At 41.4% G+C, this 18,339-nt stretch overlaps 3 protein-coding genes across 5 annotated transcripts in view; 2 read left to right on the top strand and 1 right to left on the bottom strand.

Annotated features, from left to right (window-relative positions):
• LOC6506936 (ecdysone-induced protein 78C) overlaps positions 1–18,339 on the bottom strand; it is a 49,157-nt gene that overhangs the window by 28,379 nt on the left and 2,439 nt on the right. For 2 of the 3 annotated variants that reach the window (XM_044714981.1, XM_032454934.2), the window contains 3 exons: positions 17,473–17,678; positions 9,757–10,013; positions 7,420–7,561 (listed from right to left, as the gene is read on the bottom strand). In XM_044714981.1, the coding sequence (XP_044570916.1) occupies positions 7,420–7,561; positions 9,757–10,013; positions 17,473–17,678 (605 nt within the window). Of the gene's footprint in view, positions 1–7,419; positions 7,562–9,756; positions 10,014–12,621; positions 14,454–17,472; positions 17,679–18,339 lie in introns of those variants that run through there. The other variant, XM_044714980.1, reaches the window with a different exon arrangement.
• On the top strand, positions 1,309–3,339 carry LOC116655920. The gene is made up of 3 exons (XM_032454935.2): positions 1,309–2,004; positions 2,292–3,252; positions 3,321–3,339. Exons 1-3 carry the CDS (start codon positions 1,990–1,992, stop codon positions 3,329–3,331), a joined length of 987 nt encoding a protein of 328 aa, XP_032310826.1. The 5' UTR covers positions 1,309–1,989; the 3' UTR covers positions 3,332–3,339.
• Positions 3,388–4,780, top strand: LOC123257148. The gene is made up of 3 exons (XM_044714984.1): positions 3,388–4,520; positions 4,579–4,639; positions 4,701–4,780. The coding sequence occupies exon 1, from the start codon at positions 3,597–3,599 to the stop codon at positions 4,248–4,250; it is 654 nt and encodes a 217-aa protein (XP_044570919.1). The 5' UTR covers positions 3,388–3,596; the 3' UTR covers positions 4,251–4,520; positions 4,579–4,639; positions 4,701–4,780.

Raw genomic sequence — 18,339 nt, 5'->3', positions numbered from 1 at the left:
AACTAAGAGGTTGGGCGTAGACCCGTTTAAGGCCTGGATGAACGGGCCATGTCAGAGGATTGAGTTTTTAAACGGGGGAATTATCTTAAGTAAAGGCTTTACAGCGTTTTAGGAGGCATTAGCCAACTGGATAGCCGATGCTTAGAAAGAATTGCTCACCGATTCGATTAGGTAGAGTACGGGAATAGAAAATGCACTTGCTTCCAAATGACGTCATTTGGGGCAACTAAAATTTTCGATCGTGCATCCGATGGACGTGATTTTGAAACTACATTCAAAATTCAAGGCCAGATGTACCATAAAATCGGTTCACTGATGCCAATGCCTGATAACAATCCGAAATTTCTTCAAATTTATTTTATGGGCGATTGTGAAGAGCGCGTGACGACTCGGTGCCTGCATAATTTTATTGAACAAGCAGAGGAAAGAGAAATTGTGATATTATTGGAAAATTTTTTAAAAGATCGCAATCAACTAATTCAGTTGATCAAAAAAAAATTCGCCACGACTGCGAAATGACAATTATCAAATCGTCATAAAAGCCGACAAAGTACCATTAGGTGAACATGCTGGTAGATTCAACGCTCCAACTGTTGATGAGGTTGCTGTTATCATGGTTGGTGATCCAGTTGACAAAAGATCTATAAAAATTACACGGCGAGACAACGCTGTCAGTACGATTTCGGATTTACACCGCTCATATGACGCACTACAATATCCATTGATATTTTGGCAAGGACAAGATGAATATCACCTTAATATAAAACAGTATGATCCAAATACCGGTAAATTTGACAATTATCTATTTACTTTCTTACTGTATGTATAGATTTTAATTTCGTATTGCATTTAATTTTTTATTTTCGTAGGTGATTACAGAAATAAGAAAAAGTGGTCCTGCTGCCACGTATTCCGATGATACCATCCGATTCTACCATACCCTTCAAAAGGCTACAGTTTCCAATTCGTTTAGCTTTCGCCATGTCTATAAATAAATCTCAAGGTCAAACAATGTCCATTTGTGGTTTAGATTTGAGAAATGTTTGAAAAAAACATTCTTTTATTGACTTTGAATTTTTTTGTCGCGATTGACCTTTCTGGAAAATTACCCATATATATTATTTGATCTTAGTTAAAAATTTTAAAACATGTATAATAATGTAATTAAAATGTATATACAAATTTATTAAAAATTATTTTTTTTACATCTAAAATACTTAATATATCAATTTTCTATCACATTGTTATTTTTTCAAAAAATGATATATCATCGATACGATATTTTTTAAATATCATCCATCTCTATACACTTGACCATCCCAGACGTTTCAATCTCCAAATTTATATAGTGTTTTAAGGATATAGGATATAGCTATATTCTATAGCTACAAATTAAATTACATTTTAACTTACTTTTAAATTTTTGACGTGGAATTCGTCAAACAGTAAAAAGAACGGTTCCTCCGCTTCATCCAATGATGCAAAATTGCTAGAAATCAAGCAAGCGCCTGTTTCCAACGATTCCTTCTTCCTCTCTATCCATCCCTGCAATGATGCGGGAAGCCCACCTTCGAAAGCTTTTAATTTTGTTACAATTTCCATTTCGGCGTTCGCTTTATTGAAAATCAAAATTCAAATTGGCGTCTTTTCGATAGTGATGAAACTTTTTGGGAAACTTTCGATTTCTCTTAAATTTTCAAAACATCGATGGCTCATAGGCCACTATCGATTGTTTTTAATTGTATGTTTTTTTTGTTTTTTTTCCCTATTTATTATTACATATAGTAAACTTGGACAGCAGCATACAAAATTAACGCTCAACAAAGATTTTAAACAATGATCTCAACTAAAGAAATTAGTTAATTTTTTAATTTTTTGTTTCAACTGAAATCATCGATGACCCCAAACATCGATTGTGTTCCAGCTCTAGTTGCCAATTTTGTTCGTTTTAAACTATCGGTAAATATCGCAATTTAAAGGCAGACAAAGATGCAGATTAACATAGTAAGTATTAATATTTGTTTATTTTTAATATTTAATGTGCATTCATCGTCATTATATATGTATATACCATATACATGATGATCATGAATGTATAAATAATTTGTGTACACATTTTGAACAAGTTTCTCGAAGTTTTTAATTACGCACATAGGCGTCGGCGTTTACCGTTACGATACGACCAAAGAAATCTTCCCTCTCGTTGAGCTGGGGAATAACTTAATATCAAAATGTGTTATTAATGTGTACTAAATTGTATGTTTTTTAATCATTTTCTTTCATTTTTATAGTTGCTCGAGTCCCACAAGGTGGAAATTTTTGAAAGAACCGTACCGGCACAGGTACCAACCCGTTCAACCTCAACGCAACCGGAGCAAGGATACGGTGCTCAACGCGAGCCTTCGGCTCCATGTTGCCATTGTGCACCGGCGCGAGACTGTCCCTATGTGCAACGGCGGCAAGATCTGCGAGCAGAAGATGAGCTAAATCAAAGATCCAGAGATCTGCCGAATCGGCGAGCAGAAGATGAGCTAAATCAAAGATCCAGAGATTTGCCGAATCGGCGAGCAGAAGATGAGCTAAATCAAAGATCCAGAGATCTGCTACGACGTGCAGATCTGCGACGTCCAGATCTGCGAGCAGAAGATGAGCTAGATCTGAGATCCAGAGATCTGCCGAATCGGCGAGCAGAAGATGAGCTAAATCAAAGATCCAGAGATCTGCCGAATCGCCCACCGGAAGATCAGTTAGATGAAAGACCCAGAGATCTGCTACGACGTGCAGATCAGCGACGTGCAGAAGAGCGACGAATACAATGGTTACGACAACATGGTCAACAACAAAGGGGAAGGAGTGCCATTGTTGAATGGGTGCCACACTCCCATGAGGACGGCAGCGGTCGGCGCTGGACAACAATATTGTACCAATGCCAATACTGCTACCTCAGGTTGTCGAGGCCCACGAAGTATTTAGAACACATACTGAATTGCGTTGACGAGCCAAAAATAAAGCAATGCTTGTGGTGCCCATTCGCCAGCAAAGTCAGCATTGGCTCCCACCACCGATTTTGCGAGGGCATGGGGACGAGGTATATTCCCATTGGGGAACAATTGCGTCTACGAAATAAGTGGAAAGCAATGGTGAGAATATCCAGTACCATAAGCCAAAATGGAGGATCCCGCCCCATGCCGCAATTTCTGGCGCCATACAGCCAAAATTTAAATTTAATTGGACTTGGCCGTAACCTTTCTGGTAAGTTTTATTTACAAATTAATTAAAAATAATTAAAAATAATAATTAATTATTTTCAACAATTTCAGATTCAGATTAAGAGGAGAGAAATAAAAAATTTTTATTTTGTAAATTTTGTTAAAGGTGAGTAACATTTTAATTTAAAATTTTTTTTTTTTATTTATAATGTTTTTCATTATTTCAGCCAAACCATGTTGCGATGGTTTCTGCAATGGACATCACTTCATATCAAATGAAGGATGTACCAATTGCAGATATTATTGCCGTATTCAGCAAGCACGTAGTAGTGCTAGTGGACAAAAGAAGCAGTTCTACAAGAACTAGCTCTAGAAATTATAAGTTATATGTTCCGCCAAGAGCACCTGATGCTCCATGTTGCCATTGTGCACCGGCGCGATACTGCCCTTACCATGTGCCACGTCCATGTGCCCAAGGCTCGCCCTTCCAACACCACCACCACCACCAACAACGGCCGCAAGAACGGCGGCAGGAACGGGAACAACGGCGGCAAGAACAGCGGCGACCTGCTGGCGAGCTGGATCGGCGACGTGAAGCTCTGCGACCTGCTAGCGAGCTGGATCAGCGACGTGAAGCTCTGCGACCTGCTGGCGAGCTGGATCGGCGACGTGAAGCTCTGCGACCTGCTGGCGAGCTGGATCAGCGACGTGAAGCTCTGCGACCTGCTGGCGAGCTGGATCGGCGACGTGAAGCTCTGCGACCTGCTGGCGAGCTGGATCGGCGACCTGTTGAAGGGCTCGATCGGCGACCTGCTGAAGAGCTGGAGCGGCGACCTAGAGATCTGCTGTATCAGCGACAACGGTGGGGACAAATGCAACAATGGTGGCAAGAACAAGATCAACAAAGAAGAAGAAGTTCAATTGTTGACTGGGTGCCACACTCCCATGTGGACGGCAGCGGTCGGCGCTGGACCACAAAACTTTACCAATGCCAACACTGCTACCTCAAACTGTCGAGGGCGAAGTATTTGGAGCACATAAGAAGTTGCGTTGACGACCCAAAAATAAAACAATGCTTGTGGTGCCCATTCGCCAGCAAAGTTAGCATTGGCTCCCATCACCGATTTTGCGAGGGCATGGGGACCCGTTATATTCCCATTGGGGAACAATTGCTTCTCAGAAACAAATGGAAAGCAATGGTGCGAAGGTCGAATACCGCAAGTCAGAACGGAGGATCCCGCCCCATGCCGCAATATCCGGTGCCATATAGCCAAAATGTTAATTTAATTGGTCTTGGCCGTAACCATTCCGGTAAGTTTTATTTACAAATTAATTAAAAATAATAATTAATTATTTTCAACAATTTCAGATTCAGATTTAGATTAAGAGGAGAGAATTAGAAAATTTTTATTTTGTAAATTTTGTTAAAGGTGAGTAACATTTTAATTTTAAATTTTTTTTTTAAATTTATAATTTTTTTTATTATTTCAGCCAAACGATGTTGCGATGGTTTCTGCAATGGACATCACTTCATATCAAATGAAGGATGTACCAATTGCAGATATTATTGCCGTATTCAGCAAGCACGTAGTAGTGCTAGTGGACAAAAGAAGCAGTTCTACAAGAACTAGCTCTAGAAATTATAAGTTATATGTTCCGCCAAGAGCACCTGATGCTCCATGTTGCCATTGTGCACCGGCGCGATACTGCCCTTACCATGTGCCACGTCCATGTGCCCAAGGCTCGCCCTTCCAACACCACCACCACCACCAACAACGGCCGCAAGAACGGCGGCAGGAACGGGAACAACGGCGGCAAGAACAGCGGCGACCTGCTGGCGAGCTGGATCGGCGACGTGAAGCTCTGCGACCTGCTAGCGAGCTGGATCAGCGACGTGAAGCTCTGCGACCTGCTGGCGAGCTGGATCGGCGACGTGAAGCTCTGCGACCTGCTGGCGAGCTGGATCAGCGACGTGAAGCTCTGCGACCTGCTGGCGAGCTGGATCGGCGACGTGAAGCTCTGCGACCTGCTGGCGAGCTGGATCGGCGACCTGTTGAAGGGCTCGATCGGCGACCTGCTGAAGAGCTGGAGCGGCGACCTAGAGATCTGCTGTATCAGCGACAACGGTGGGGACAAATGCAACAATGGTGGCAAGAACAAGATCAACAAAGAAGAAGAAGTTCAATTGTTGACTGGGTGCCACACTCCCATGTGGACGGCAGCGGTCGGCGCTGGACCACAAAACTTTACCAATGCCAACACTGCTACCTCAAACTGTCGAGGGCGAAGTATTTGGAGCACATAAGAAGTTGCGTTGACGACCCAAAAATAAAACAATGCTTGTGGTGCCCATTCGCCAGCAAAGTTAGCATTGGCTCCCATCACCGATTTTGCGAGGGCATGGGGACCCGTTATATTCCCATTGGGGAACAATTGCTTCTCAGAAACAAATGGAAAGCAATGGTGCGAAGGTCGAATACCGCAAGTCAGAACGGAGGATCCCGCCCCATGCCGCAATATCCGGTGCCATATAGCCAAAATGTTAATTTAATTGGTCTTGGCCGTAACCATTCCGGTAAGTTTTATTTACAAATTAATTAAAAATAATAATTAATTATTTTCAACAATTTCAGATTCAGATTTAGATTAAGAGGAGAGAATTAGAAAATTTTTATTTTGTAAATTTTGTTAAAGGTGAGTAACATTTTAATTTTAAATTTTTTTTTTAAATTTATAATTTTTTTTATTATTTCAGCCAAACGATGTTGCGATGGTTTCTGCAATGGACATCACTTCATATCAAATGAAGGATGTACCAATTGCAGATATTATTGCCGTATTCAGCAAGCACGTAGTAGTGCTAGTGGACAAATGAAGCAGTTCTACAAGAACTAGCTCTAGAAATTATAACCATAGCTTGCAAATAACTGTTAACCGATTCGAGCGGTCTCAAAATAAGTGTTTGTCACTGAGACTTTGAGCAAAAAGTCTGAGAGCAACCGATTGAGTTGCTCGTAAACAAATTTTGCTCGCGCTCAGTCAAAGCACACTTTTTTCTGTTTTCGTTTGGTCTGCTCTTTCTAGGACCGTTTGCTTGCGTTCGACGATTCAAAAAGTTTTTTGTGCATGTATGTGTGTATGTGAAGTTTAGTGGGCTCAACTTGTCAATTTGCTTTGTAAATCTCTCGTGTAAACAGTGATTCATCAAATTTATTGAAAATGGGACGAGAACTTACTAAAAAAGTGCATCAATTTTTTATATTTAACAAAACGGACAACAAAGTTTAGTTTTTAAGCTTAACTCAAAATAAATGAATTTAAAAGGAAACTATTCATTTTTTAATTAAAATAATCAATATATTAGTTGGAAATTGGAAAATTCACGTTTAAAATTTTAATAAGTTTTTTCGTCAAATTTCATTTACCATGCACCACTGTGCAGCGAAACGAAAACAAATTATTGAAAAGACTTTTTGCGCTGACTTTTTTAGTCAATCGGTCTTTTACTGAGTCTCTCAGTGCGAGTGAAACTCAAATCTCTCATTGAGCGATGTTCGGTAGATGAGAGTTTCACGATTTGCTCATCGTAATTCCTTCAACAGAAAACCGAAACAAAACAAAACAAAGCCTGCTGCTCAGAGAGAAACCGAAACGGCATGCTTTGTTTCGGTTGCTCTCGCAAACAGAGCGTAAGCAAAAAAACGGTTAACAGTTATTTGCAAGCTATGATTATAACATAACATACAATTCTTATCAAATACATTCATTAATAAATATATTTTATATTTCTAGTTTGCAGAACATACAGTTTGTTATGAAATTCTGAAATATTTTGGCTTAAACTTATAGTTCTCATTATTAAATTTGAATAGTAATTATTGTTAAATAAATGTTTCAATAAAATACACAAGTTTAAAATGAACAAAGCGCTTTCTAGCTTTATTCTTAGTGTAAAGTAAATTATACCATTTAGAAAAGCATATCTCAGAGTTGCCAATTTCCCGGGACAACTAACTGACACAATCTGCGATCTTTTGGCAGAAATCTGCCAGCGGTTTCGCGGCTAATAAAGTTATCAAGGGGCCAAGCCGAAAGGTGCAGCCTCCCCTTCACTTTGGGCCCAGTTAGTTGGCCAGGTTGGCTTAACTTGGCATTTGCGAATTGGCTTAATCATACTGCTAGGTTGGATAGATTTTTTTTTGGTACTCACAGTCGCGGCTCATGCCAGCGGAAAGGCATTTCTTGAAGCGGCAGTACTGGCACCGATTGCGGTTCAGCCGGATGACGAGGCACTTGCCGTCTCTCAGGCACCGGTACTCTATCTGCTTCTGGATGCTGCGACGAAAGAAACCCTGAAAAAGTACCATTATTATAATGTGTTTTCATCTAAATTAAAGTAATATACTATAATCTTCGAAATATTGTAATGGTCACCTGTGCTGCCCATTCGAGTTTCAAAAAAATTAGATTAGAATAACGTCTAATCTTAACGAAACTCTCCACTTTTATCGATAGGGGTAGCAATTTTTTTTGTATTCATTCTAATTTGCATCCTATGTATTCGTACATACCTTGACATTAGTCTGCAGCTGCTTACTAAGCAGTGGCCTAATTCTTTTGCTTTGGAGCTGTCAAGCTAATCAATACTTATGTACATATACATACATACCTAGTGAATCACGTGCAAGTGATCACCCACACATTTAAAAAAAAAAAAAAGAAAAAAAACAAACAATTAAAATCTGTGAAGTATATCACCATCGGAGGCTATAGAAGCCAATAAAGTGAATAAATTAAATCGCGGAAAACCCTAGCCTTGAATAAGGCGATTTCTGAGGCCGAATAATAATACAAAAACAACAAAACAATAAAAATAATATAAACGACCGCTCCAATCTCAACACCTGTCCCCACACCTGGATCAGTGCCGGTTCACCCACTCCACCCATCAAGACCCCAGGTCTCCGCCAATTATTAGTAAAAATGTAAAGAATCTACATATATATATTGTAAAACAGTCCAGTGCGATTTCTAATATCGTACAGGTATACGTATATATACATATATATCTTCGGAGGGCCCAGCAAATAAAAAAGGTCTTCGAATAGCTTAAGTAATTCTGTTACGATTAAATCTGCATCATACAGATTGCTAAAAGTTGATAAAGTTGCAAAAAAAAAAAAAAAGAACTACTGATGAATTTAAAACAACAAAAAAATAAAATGAAGTCACATCGATAAAAATTAGAATAATAATAAAGTAATAAATTAAATACCTAAGTCTAATTGTAAACCTATTATAAGTAAAAATAGCCCAACCATTGAAATGTGAAGTTAGATAGCAGAAAAACAAAAAAAAAAATATTGTAATTAAGGAATGGCTTGCAGCATATGGCTTTATTTGTAACTTAGTTGTAAGAACTTTAACCTCTATTGAAACTAAACAGCATCAGATACCCGACTCCAAAATGAAGGCCTTCATCGAGGATCCCAAAAAATGGGGTGAGTGAAAACCAACTAAAAACCAATATCTACAAACAAAGAAAATTTTAAGCGGGGTTAAAATTCTTAAGAGATTTTTAGTTGAAATTTTGAAAAGTTAAATAAAGAAAAAAATAATAAATAAAAAGAAAAAAAAAAATTATAAAGAGTAAAATCAATGCAAATCTAAAAGATCAATATGCTAAAGCGTAAAACTTAAAATTATAAAGAGAAAAAAAATCAATTCCATTTAAAGAGTAAAATCAATTCAATTCTAAGAGTAAAATCAACTGCTATGTTGCCGTGCATTTAGGAATAATCATATGAACCCCTACATATCTGCCCAGCAGATAAGCTGACATACCGCAAGGCTGGTTTGTTTTGATTTTGTTGATCGCCCCGTTCTTAGCTCGGTCTAAAATCTAACGTTTATGCATTGTTGTTGAATTTTATTTTTTTATAATGAGTATTTTGAATTATATATATAGAATATTCGCCTATAATTGGTAAAACTACAATTTAAGCAATGAAGAAAAATTATGATTTTTTTTTAATATATAGTAATTTACCATCAAATTATGAGTGAATAATTATTATTTCTGTGACCTGGGAATGTGAGTAGGTGTAATAATTGCGGTCTTAAAAAAATAAAGTTCTAAAGACCAAGGTAGGGTGGGTAAAGAAACAGTGTCCGACGTTTAACAGCTGTGTCGGCACATACACTTCCTCCTTTTTTTTTGTTTTCTTCCTCCCACCTGCAATTATACAATCATTCCGTTTATCTTCTCGGGGTCAATGAACCCGAGTGTTCTGAGGTAATTTTTTTCTTTTTGATTTTTGCTTCTCCATGATCGAGTGGACAGTTAGCTACAGTAGGGACTCTTTGATTAATCTTAAAGTAACCTTATGTACTGGTATTAGCAAAAAACCCACCCCATCTCCCGACAGAGCTCCCCATTAATAAGAGTCCCGTTGCGAGTACCTAGTACATTATGCAGTAGCTGGATAAAGCTAGGCAAGAGGTTACAATATGTACATTGGAAATGGAAGTTTCAAGAAAAACTCACCTTACAACCCTCGCAGGAGGTTACACCATAATGGTAGCCCGATGCCTTGTCGCCACAAACTTTGCAGGGCACAAAAGACTTCGAGGAGACACCGTTGTTGTTGCTGCTGTTGCTGTTACTATTGCTACTGGAGTTGTTGTTGCTGGAGTCAGATAGGCCAAACGATTGCTGCTGCGGGTGTTGCAATTGTTGATGTTGCTGCGACTGCTGCTGCTGTTGCTGCTGCGTGGTCTGCTGTGGCTGTTGCTGCTGTTGCTCTGCAAGGGAAAAATGCATTTGTTTCGTTTACATTTCCTTCGTTTTGGAAAGTTGTCCGGCAAGTGGGTTATGCAACGCCGTGCCACATTGCTCATACGCCGCATGTGCAGCAATTGCAATTTGCCAAATGAGTTTGCTGTCACCGGGCTGTATCACCCACTCGAAATCTCCCGCTTGTCACACTTGCCATACTTGCCACACTTGCCACTCGAGGCAACAATCAATCGACAAATGACGCAAGCTAAATTAAAAATGTATTTTTGAGGGGAGAATGAAAATGAAAATGAAATTGCTGACAAATGCGCTGCTTAATTATGCTCGAGATGATTAAGCCCAATAAATTGGGGCCTGGCTATGAGCAATCAAAGTCAAATGCAACACATGCCATGCCCCCAGGCCCACAAAGTACGTTCAACTTCAGCGCTAACGCTGCCGATGTGCGATAAGAAGAAATGCCAAAAAAAATCACGTATACGCCACCGCCTACAAAACCGTATTACAAGCCAAGACGTCTGATGCTTGGGTTGTTGTTGTTGTTGCTGCTACTTCTACCAGTCACGAGGAAAAACTGCAGCCGCACCATTTTCACTGCGAGAGCCCAAAAAAATTTGCATTGCAAATTAAAAAAAAAACATGGAAAAAAAGAAAAGGCTGGCAAAAAGGCAGAAAAACTGGAGCCAGACAGCTATGTTTGCTTCTTGGCATTTCATTTCGAATTCAATTTGACTTTATTTCTTGCCTGCCTTTATTTTATGTTTATTTTTATTTTTTAGTTTTTTATTTTTGCTTTTCTAATGCAAGAGGAAGAGGCAAATGAACTAAGCGCGGAGTTTGAACTGCGACGGGAACACGGCGGGAAAAGTCTATTATAGTTAGGGGTTTGTTTGATATTTATGTGTGTTTATTTAAAGTAATTAATAATAAATTGATTTAAAATTTATTCCTGGTATATATAATAATATAAATAATAATCTTTCAGGTTTACTAACTTCTATGTTCTAATAAACAAAATATTAAAAGTATGGCTTCTGAGCCATGTTTCTTTTTTGGTATAAAAACTCAAAAATCAAATCAACTATGAAAATGTTGTAAAAAATAAAGAATAATACAAGTTTTTAAAAAAGTTTAGGTTTATAAAATTGTTTACCCAAAAGAAACATAGTTTCAAAGAAATTCAATCTTCCTTCTTAAATGATTCGTTAAATGATAAAAAATAATTATAAACTTCAGATTTTAAATTGATTGATATCTAGTACCTATTTTTTATCAGTGCGCTGCCAGCAATTGGAGTTGCCACACCTCTAAAATGCGAAACAAAATGAAATTAATGTGCAACTTGCACGCGCCGACAAACAGACAGACGCAGGGTGCCTGCCCGGCTGCCTGGCTGTCGGGGGAGGCAGGGGCTGGGTGAAAAGGAGTGGGGTGAAGCGTTACGCGCTTGTGCAATTGCAAATTGAATTTTCACCATCGGTTGCTGCTGCTGCTGCTGTTGTGGCAGCAACAACAACGTTGTCTGGAAAATGTCGTCGCCGCTGGGAGGGGGGGCAGGAATGGAAAACCAAAAGGAAATTCAAGTGCCTGCTTTTCATTTTCGCGCTGCGTTCAAATGCAAATCATTTGGTTGGCTTTTGTAAGTTGACAATTTGAAATGCCATTGTTTGCCCCACGACGAGGAGGGATGAGGGGGCGAGGTAGACCGGAGCGGGACAGTGGAAAAGTGCTTGGCATTTCCGCGTTGTCAGACGATAGACGACAAAGACTTCATATTTTCCACGACATTTTTCTTTTGCATTTCTTGCATTTATCTGGGCAACTGATTGACTTCAAAATGGCAGACATTACTTCCTCCCAGCGACCTCTGAGGGTGAGGGTGAGGAGCTTGCAACCATTAGTGGCAACTTTGTGATCCTAGATGGCAGGACGTTTAATTATAAAAGTTAATCCAGCAAGGATAATCCAGGGTAGTTTAGAGAAGTGCTTTTTAAATTAAATTTCTCAGGCATTTCTCGAGTCAGTACTCTCAGATTTTATTACAAAAATACACTGAAAGAAAGAAACTACACTACTAACTACTCAAAAGTTTTAGAAGAAGTAAGAAATCTCTCTTAAAACCTATTACCAACTTTAGTAATTTTTCTCTCAGTGCATACACCTCTGAAAACAGCCGAAAGCCATTCAAGGCGATTTATGAAAATGAAAACATTCGTTGTTGCATGGCTTTCAATTGCCCCAATCGCCATGGCATTGCAGCATTGACAGACTGCAACATGAAAAGCAATTTCCTCAGAGTGAAGAAGGAAAATAAAATGAAAAATCCAACAACAACAACAACAGGCACATGGGCCAATAACAGGGAATTATATTCATTTTCACATTTTTCATGCTGCGCTTTAATAGTTTCCTCAAAAGGAGAAGAAACTTGCAGTCTTCAGGCTTTCAATTGCTAGTTACATTTGCAGCTATTGCCGTTGCAGTTGCAGTTGCACTGGTAGTTGCTGCTGCTGCTGCTGTTATGCAATGAATGCAAATTTATTGAACATAATTTTCGAACTGCGACAACAATGGTCCGGAAGAGTGGAGTCTCCGCTAGTTGCACATACTTACCTTTGTTCAGATGCGCAACAGATGAAGATGTTGCTGCGGGGTTGGAGTTGCAATTGCTGATGTTGCTGTTGCTATTGTTGTTGTTGTTGTTGCTGCTGCTGCTGGTAACCGCTGACGAGGATGAATGAGCCTGGCCGCTGACATTGACAACTGCTGTTGAGCGGCCAAAATGCTCCGATGATGAGACGGACGAGGCACCCGAGGAGCAACCACTATCCGGCGAGGCGTGGGCGCCGCTGGAGGCGGAGGAGGAGGTGGGTGAGGAGCTGTTGTTGTTACTGGCCGGACCAAACTGATGCACACTGCTGATGGTGTACAGAGCACCTCCACCATTGCTCAGCGTGCAGTTCAGTTGCTGATGTTGCTGGGCCTGTGGGTGATGTTGTTGCTGCTGACGATGATGTTGCTGTTGCTGCTGGGCCTGTTGATGTTGCTGGTGGGTGTGTTGCTGTTGCTGATGCTGCTGCTGCGTTGGGGCAAGGGGGGCAGCTACGTTTTCCACTGGGGCTGTGTAAAAATCGTCGCAGTGCAGCAACTGCAGGGGATCTGCTTCAATGGCACTCAAACAATCCTGCAACTCCCGCTGATGATGCTGCTGCTGGTGCTGTTGCTGTTGCTGCGCCTGTTGCAACTTGTGCTGGGGCAGGTCTGGCTCTTCCTGGTCGGAATCCAAGCTATTGGCCTCGCTGTAGGCACCTTGTGTGGACGAGTCCTCCGGTGTGTCAAAGAAATGCAAATTAAAGTCCGAATTTGCATTGAAATTGACTCCTGCCAGCAATGCTCCTTCCTCCTCCGGCTCTTCGTCCTCGTCTATGTGTCCTTCCCCCTCTGCTCCTTCCTCGTCCTCGTCTTCCTCTTCCTCCTCCTCCTCCTCCTCGTCCTCGCTGTCGTTCTCGTCCTCGTCGTCCTCCCCCTCGCTCGGGTTGCCCTCGTCAAAGTCCTTGATGAGGTGGTCCTGCTCCTTGACTTGCAGCTGATGCTCCTCCACCGCGTGCTTCGCACAGCTTTCGACCAGAAGATTGGAGCGGATTTGTGCCTGTGCCTCCAGCTCTAATTGGTATACATCCATGTTGCTCGGATCGGATCGGTTGCAAGACGGATCGGTCCATCCATCATCGTCCTGGGAGCGGAAATCGATGTTGGCAACCCGTAGTGGCGCCGGATCAGCATCTTTGTGGGGAATCCTTGCAATTCTAATTTAATCCGTTTGGCACTTAATGGGGAATTCAAACAGAGACCTTTCAGCTTGATACTATGCAGTCTTTAGGGAGAAAGTCTTAAGATTCTACTCTGTGATAGCTGTGATTTAAATGGTAAGAGAGATTTAAGAAAACTAAATCTGGGGAATAAAAATTACTGAACTAATTTTAATAATTAAAGAAACATTTCTTAAAGGAAAAGCGGACATTTATAGAACCCATTTATTAAATAGTATTGGAATTTCTTTAAAGAATTTCCTATAGAAGAACTATATTCCCTGTCTCCTTAACTAATTTTTCGTTTAACACTTGCACTCTGGCTTAACAATTACGATGTATTGCATAAACTTTGAATTCACTTCCGTGTTTCTTGTCAAGTAGTTCCTCGCTCTTCCAAGCTCTTGCCCGTATTCCAAGTCCGGTCGATATATTCGATGGATATTTCGTATTAGATGGCACTCGCGACCCGAGCTTCGATTTCTGATATCGGTCTGGGGGAAATTTTTGGGAAAAACTGAGAAGCGAAATGGCGATCGCGCGTACGAAACTCTCGCCTTGCCGAGATCCAAGCGCCAACTTCGAAGCGCTCCAAATGCGCAACAGAAATCCCAAGCCAAACTGCAGACTGCAGACTGCAGAACAGAACGAACCTACGACAACACAGAAAACTCCAAGACGGCAGCGGCAGCGACGCAGAAGAACAAGAATCTTACCAGTGTGTGGGTATGCCACATGGACACCACTCTATGTGTGTGTGTGTGTGTGTGGAAAGAGCAGGAGGAAAATAGAATGTGGCTGTGTGGCCCCAAAATGGAGTGGGGAAAACTGCGAAGCGCCGCCGCAGCACGAGGCGAAGTCTTCTCTGGAGGAGAGAAAGGCAAGGAGAAGGAGGGAGCTTCTGTCTTTCTAATCTCCACCAGAAACATCAGCAACCACACCAGTTGCAGCAATAACAACAGAACCTACAACAACAACTCACAATCTAACTGCAACAAACAGAGCCAGGAAAACAACATAAATTGCATGCAACACCACAAGTCGCAGCAGCAGAAGCAGCAACACAACCACTCTCGCTGCCGCTGGTTGTTGTTAGTGTTGCTGTTGCTGTTGCACTTTTCCATTTGCAACAACTCTTTTCCTGGTTGCTATTTTCAATTTCTATTGCCGCTGCGGCAGAGCCAGCGGCTCAGTCGACTGCAACGCAGGCAGCGACGCCAGTTCCAAGTGCAGAGCCACACTCCACTCAAGATCAATTTCACACACACCAGTGCACCACAGCCCACCGAGCCCCACCGGCCCCAAGAGCGAGAGAAAGACCGAGAGGGAGATGGCGAACCGTTACTTAGTTTGCACTATCTTTGAGGGAGAGGCCGATAGAATGTTAGAGTGTGTGCGAGCAGGAGGCCTACCCCAACGGGTGGGGGGCTGCAGTGGGGGCGCCTGCTGGTTGGGGATCAAAGAACCTTCGCAAAGAAACGACAAAAAAAGAGAGAGCAATATGGGCCTCTCCAAGATGGAGAGAAAATTTTGCAATGCGGAAGTGAGAAATGTTGCATGTTGCAACTAGTGAAGTTGTTGTGACAGCGAGGCGTTGGAAAGTGGCAACAATCATTTTGGCAACAAAACAAATATATGGAGAAATTATTTATTCTTTGTTTTGTATAATATTTTTAAAAATTTAATTTTTAATAACAAGCTTAAAGTAATAATTTTATTATTTTATGAATAAAAATTTAATAATTCCTTATAGTAAGTTTAAAATTTTAACCCCAACAGAAGAAAGTATATGATTTTCAAATATTAAACCAATTAAATAGCCCCCCAAATCCCCAATTTCAAGAAATGCAATAATTTTCGCCCATTTTCCGCAGTCCAGTTGCCTTGCACAATTTCCATGACGAATGCCCAGCCCAAAAGGGATCCCACAAAAGTCAACGATCAGAAAAGGCAGCGACGCCGACGACTGAAGCGACGCAGCAGCTAGTTGGGGCTTTTTCCAACGGAGCAGCGAAAGCAACCAGAAACTGTAAATAACAAGAAAACGGCGAAGATATATCCCCCGATCGGATCCACGATCCTCCACGAAAGCGAAACGACACGAGCAATCGAAGCGGCCGGCCCACTGCCGCCCACTGCCGCCCCCATCGCCACCCAGCCTCAAAGCAGTATGGGTTCGATTCCCTGATAAAACCTGATCTCAGTACGTGCCTGTGTGTGTGTGTGTGTGTTTGTGTGTTACGCACACTCTGTAAGAAAGAGATTCGCAAAAACAAATACAGAGACACGCGATGACGACGAACCAGGAAGAGAAAAATGAAAATGCCGCTCGCGAAGATTGTGTAATCGGTATCTGTGTGTGTGTGTGTGTGTCTTCGAGTGAGAGTTGCCCGCTCACTATTCTTATTATTACTGCATTTCACTTATCATCACAAAGTGGGTGGGAGGGGGAGGGGGAGGGGGAGGGGGCTGCCTTGGCTGCCTTGGCTTCTTCGGATTTTAGCTTTTTATTTATTTTGCTATTGTTGGACGGTCTACGGCGACGACGCCGCTCTAAGTTCAATGACTTGTGGGCAACGTCATGGGCAACATCTCAGGCGGCGGCAACAACAATCCGACCAACAACAACATTAACGGCACAGAACAACAACTGCAACAGTAGCAGAAACAAGGCGCGGGCAGCAACAAAGTGGCGCAAAATGCGTTTAGTTTTATTTATTTGCTTATTATTATGCCACTACCGATAGATAGGCTTAGTTTCTACACAGAGAGAATAATATAGAAGCTTTTTACTAAATAGCAGTAGAATATGTAGTTGAAAAGTAGTGTACTATACTACATAGCAGTAGAACGCAGTATAGTAGTAGAACAGTAGTTCCATGCAAAATCTCCTGTTTAAAAACAATTATTAATAATAACTAGGCTAATAACTATTTCTTCCTGTTTACTTTTTTAGATTTTAGTTATTTGAATGCGAATCTCTTGTTTACTTTCCACATTCCTCCTCCGCCGCCACAATTTGTGGCCATTGCGATTGTTGTTGAGGTCTGAGACTTTGATAGCACTCGGCGGTTCTGGTAAACAAGCTCTGACGGAGTCAGCGTTAGAAATTATCACTTGATGTGAAGGGAATGGCTGGAAAATTTGCGAATAACCGAAAATCAAACAATTGCCAAAAATTAAGTAGAACGGCAAACAAAGCCAGATGATGGATGAAGTTTAGAAACTATTAAAATGTAAGGACCATAAGGCATTGACTCTCAAAAAATGTAAAAATTAGTATTATAGTAGTAGGAGTGCTGGGTCTGATTACATCATATACTACCATTCTGCCATAGACCTAAATTGATTTCGTGCCAAACTCCTCAATAACATTTTTCTCCCTGTGCATGACAGCAATGTGGCACAGATTGTGGCAGGGCGGGCTGGTATTTCTGGCCAACACTTTTCCCTCAGCGCTGGTGGCATGCAAAGTAAACTTAAGCCAAAGTAGCGCAGAGTGGGAGACGGCAGCAAAAAATATAGAAACAGGCGGCGAATGTCAGCAACCTCAATAAAATGTTGGCATTCGCTGGCATTTTTCTGGCCCCTTCCTAGGTCATGATCTGTTTCGGGCCGCGAAGCTATAAATAGGGGGAGCCGGATCAGGACTTACCCAACAGGATGTCACTGCATCCTGAGCCGGAGTGCGAGCTCAAGGATGAAATGTGTCCGTCCGAGGGACTCTGGGGCGCTTCCCGCAAGGGACTGCTGGGCGTGGTCGGGGGCGTATTGAGGCAACGCTGGCTGCCCAAGGCGATTGCAACAGGCTGCACTCCGATCGGTGAGTCGATCTTGAAATAGCTACCAATCACAGACAGTCTGAAAGAGAAAATAAACAATAATATTAATATTTTTGGGCTATAGACTAATGGGTTTATAATCTAGCTATAATCGGGGCAAGTATTGGCCAATTAGGTCGATGAAACACGTCAACGGCATTGCAATGTCAATGCCAAAGAAAATTGTTGCACAGAAAATGGCAATACGGTTTAAAAATTCAAATAATAATAGTTAGCTAAGGTTTCCCAAGACCCTCTCCCTGGCTCCAACCCCTTTGTTTTCTTGGCTTTCACGTTTTCAGTTCTTAGCCCCATCCCCTGCCACCCCCGTATGTAATTGATTGGAAAAATGGCCATTCATGTTAAGTGCAGGCGACTACGGCCATTTATTTCCAGAGAGATATGGGAGAAAGCGGTCAGGCGGACGAAGCCGGAGGGAGGGCTTCTGTATCGGCCATCTCTCTCCTGGCGCAATTCTTAACTCGTTTTGCCTCGTAATTGGCCATTTCCCCCCAGAATTTATTGAACATCATCGCCAGCAGGTGGGTGGGTAGTCCGAATCGATAGTGATGGATAGTTTCTTTTCAGTTCTTGAAATTTAAGAGGCTCTCTCATGTTTGTCTTTCAAGTTGCCTTTAAGTTGTTCCAACTTGGGTTAGTTTTTATGGAAATCTTGAGATTTATCGCACTTGCAGCTGAAG

Source organism: Drosophila ananassae, chromosome 2R (genome assembly GCF_017639315.1).
Source record: "Drosophila ananassae strain 14024-0371.13 chromosome 2R, ASM1763931v2, whole genome shotgun sequence".
In the NCBI taxonomy this organism is placed as follows: Eukaryota; Metazoa; Arthropoda; class Insecta; order Diptera; family Drosophilidae; genus Drosophila; species Drosophila ananassae.
This window is presented reverse-complemented; position numbering and strand designations above follow the sequence as displayed.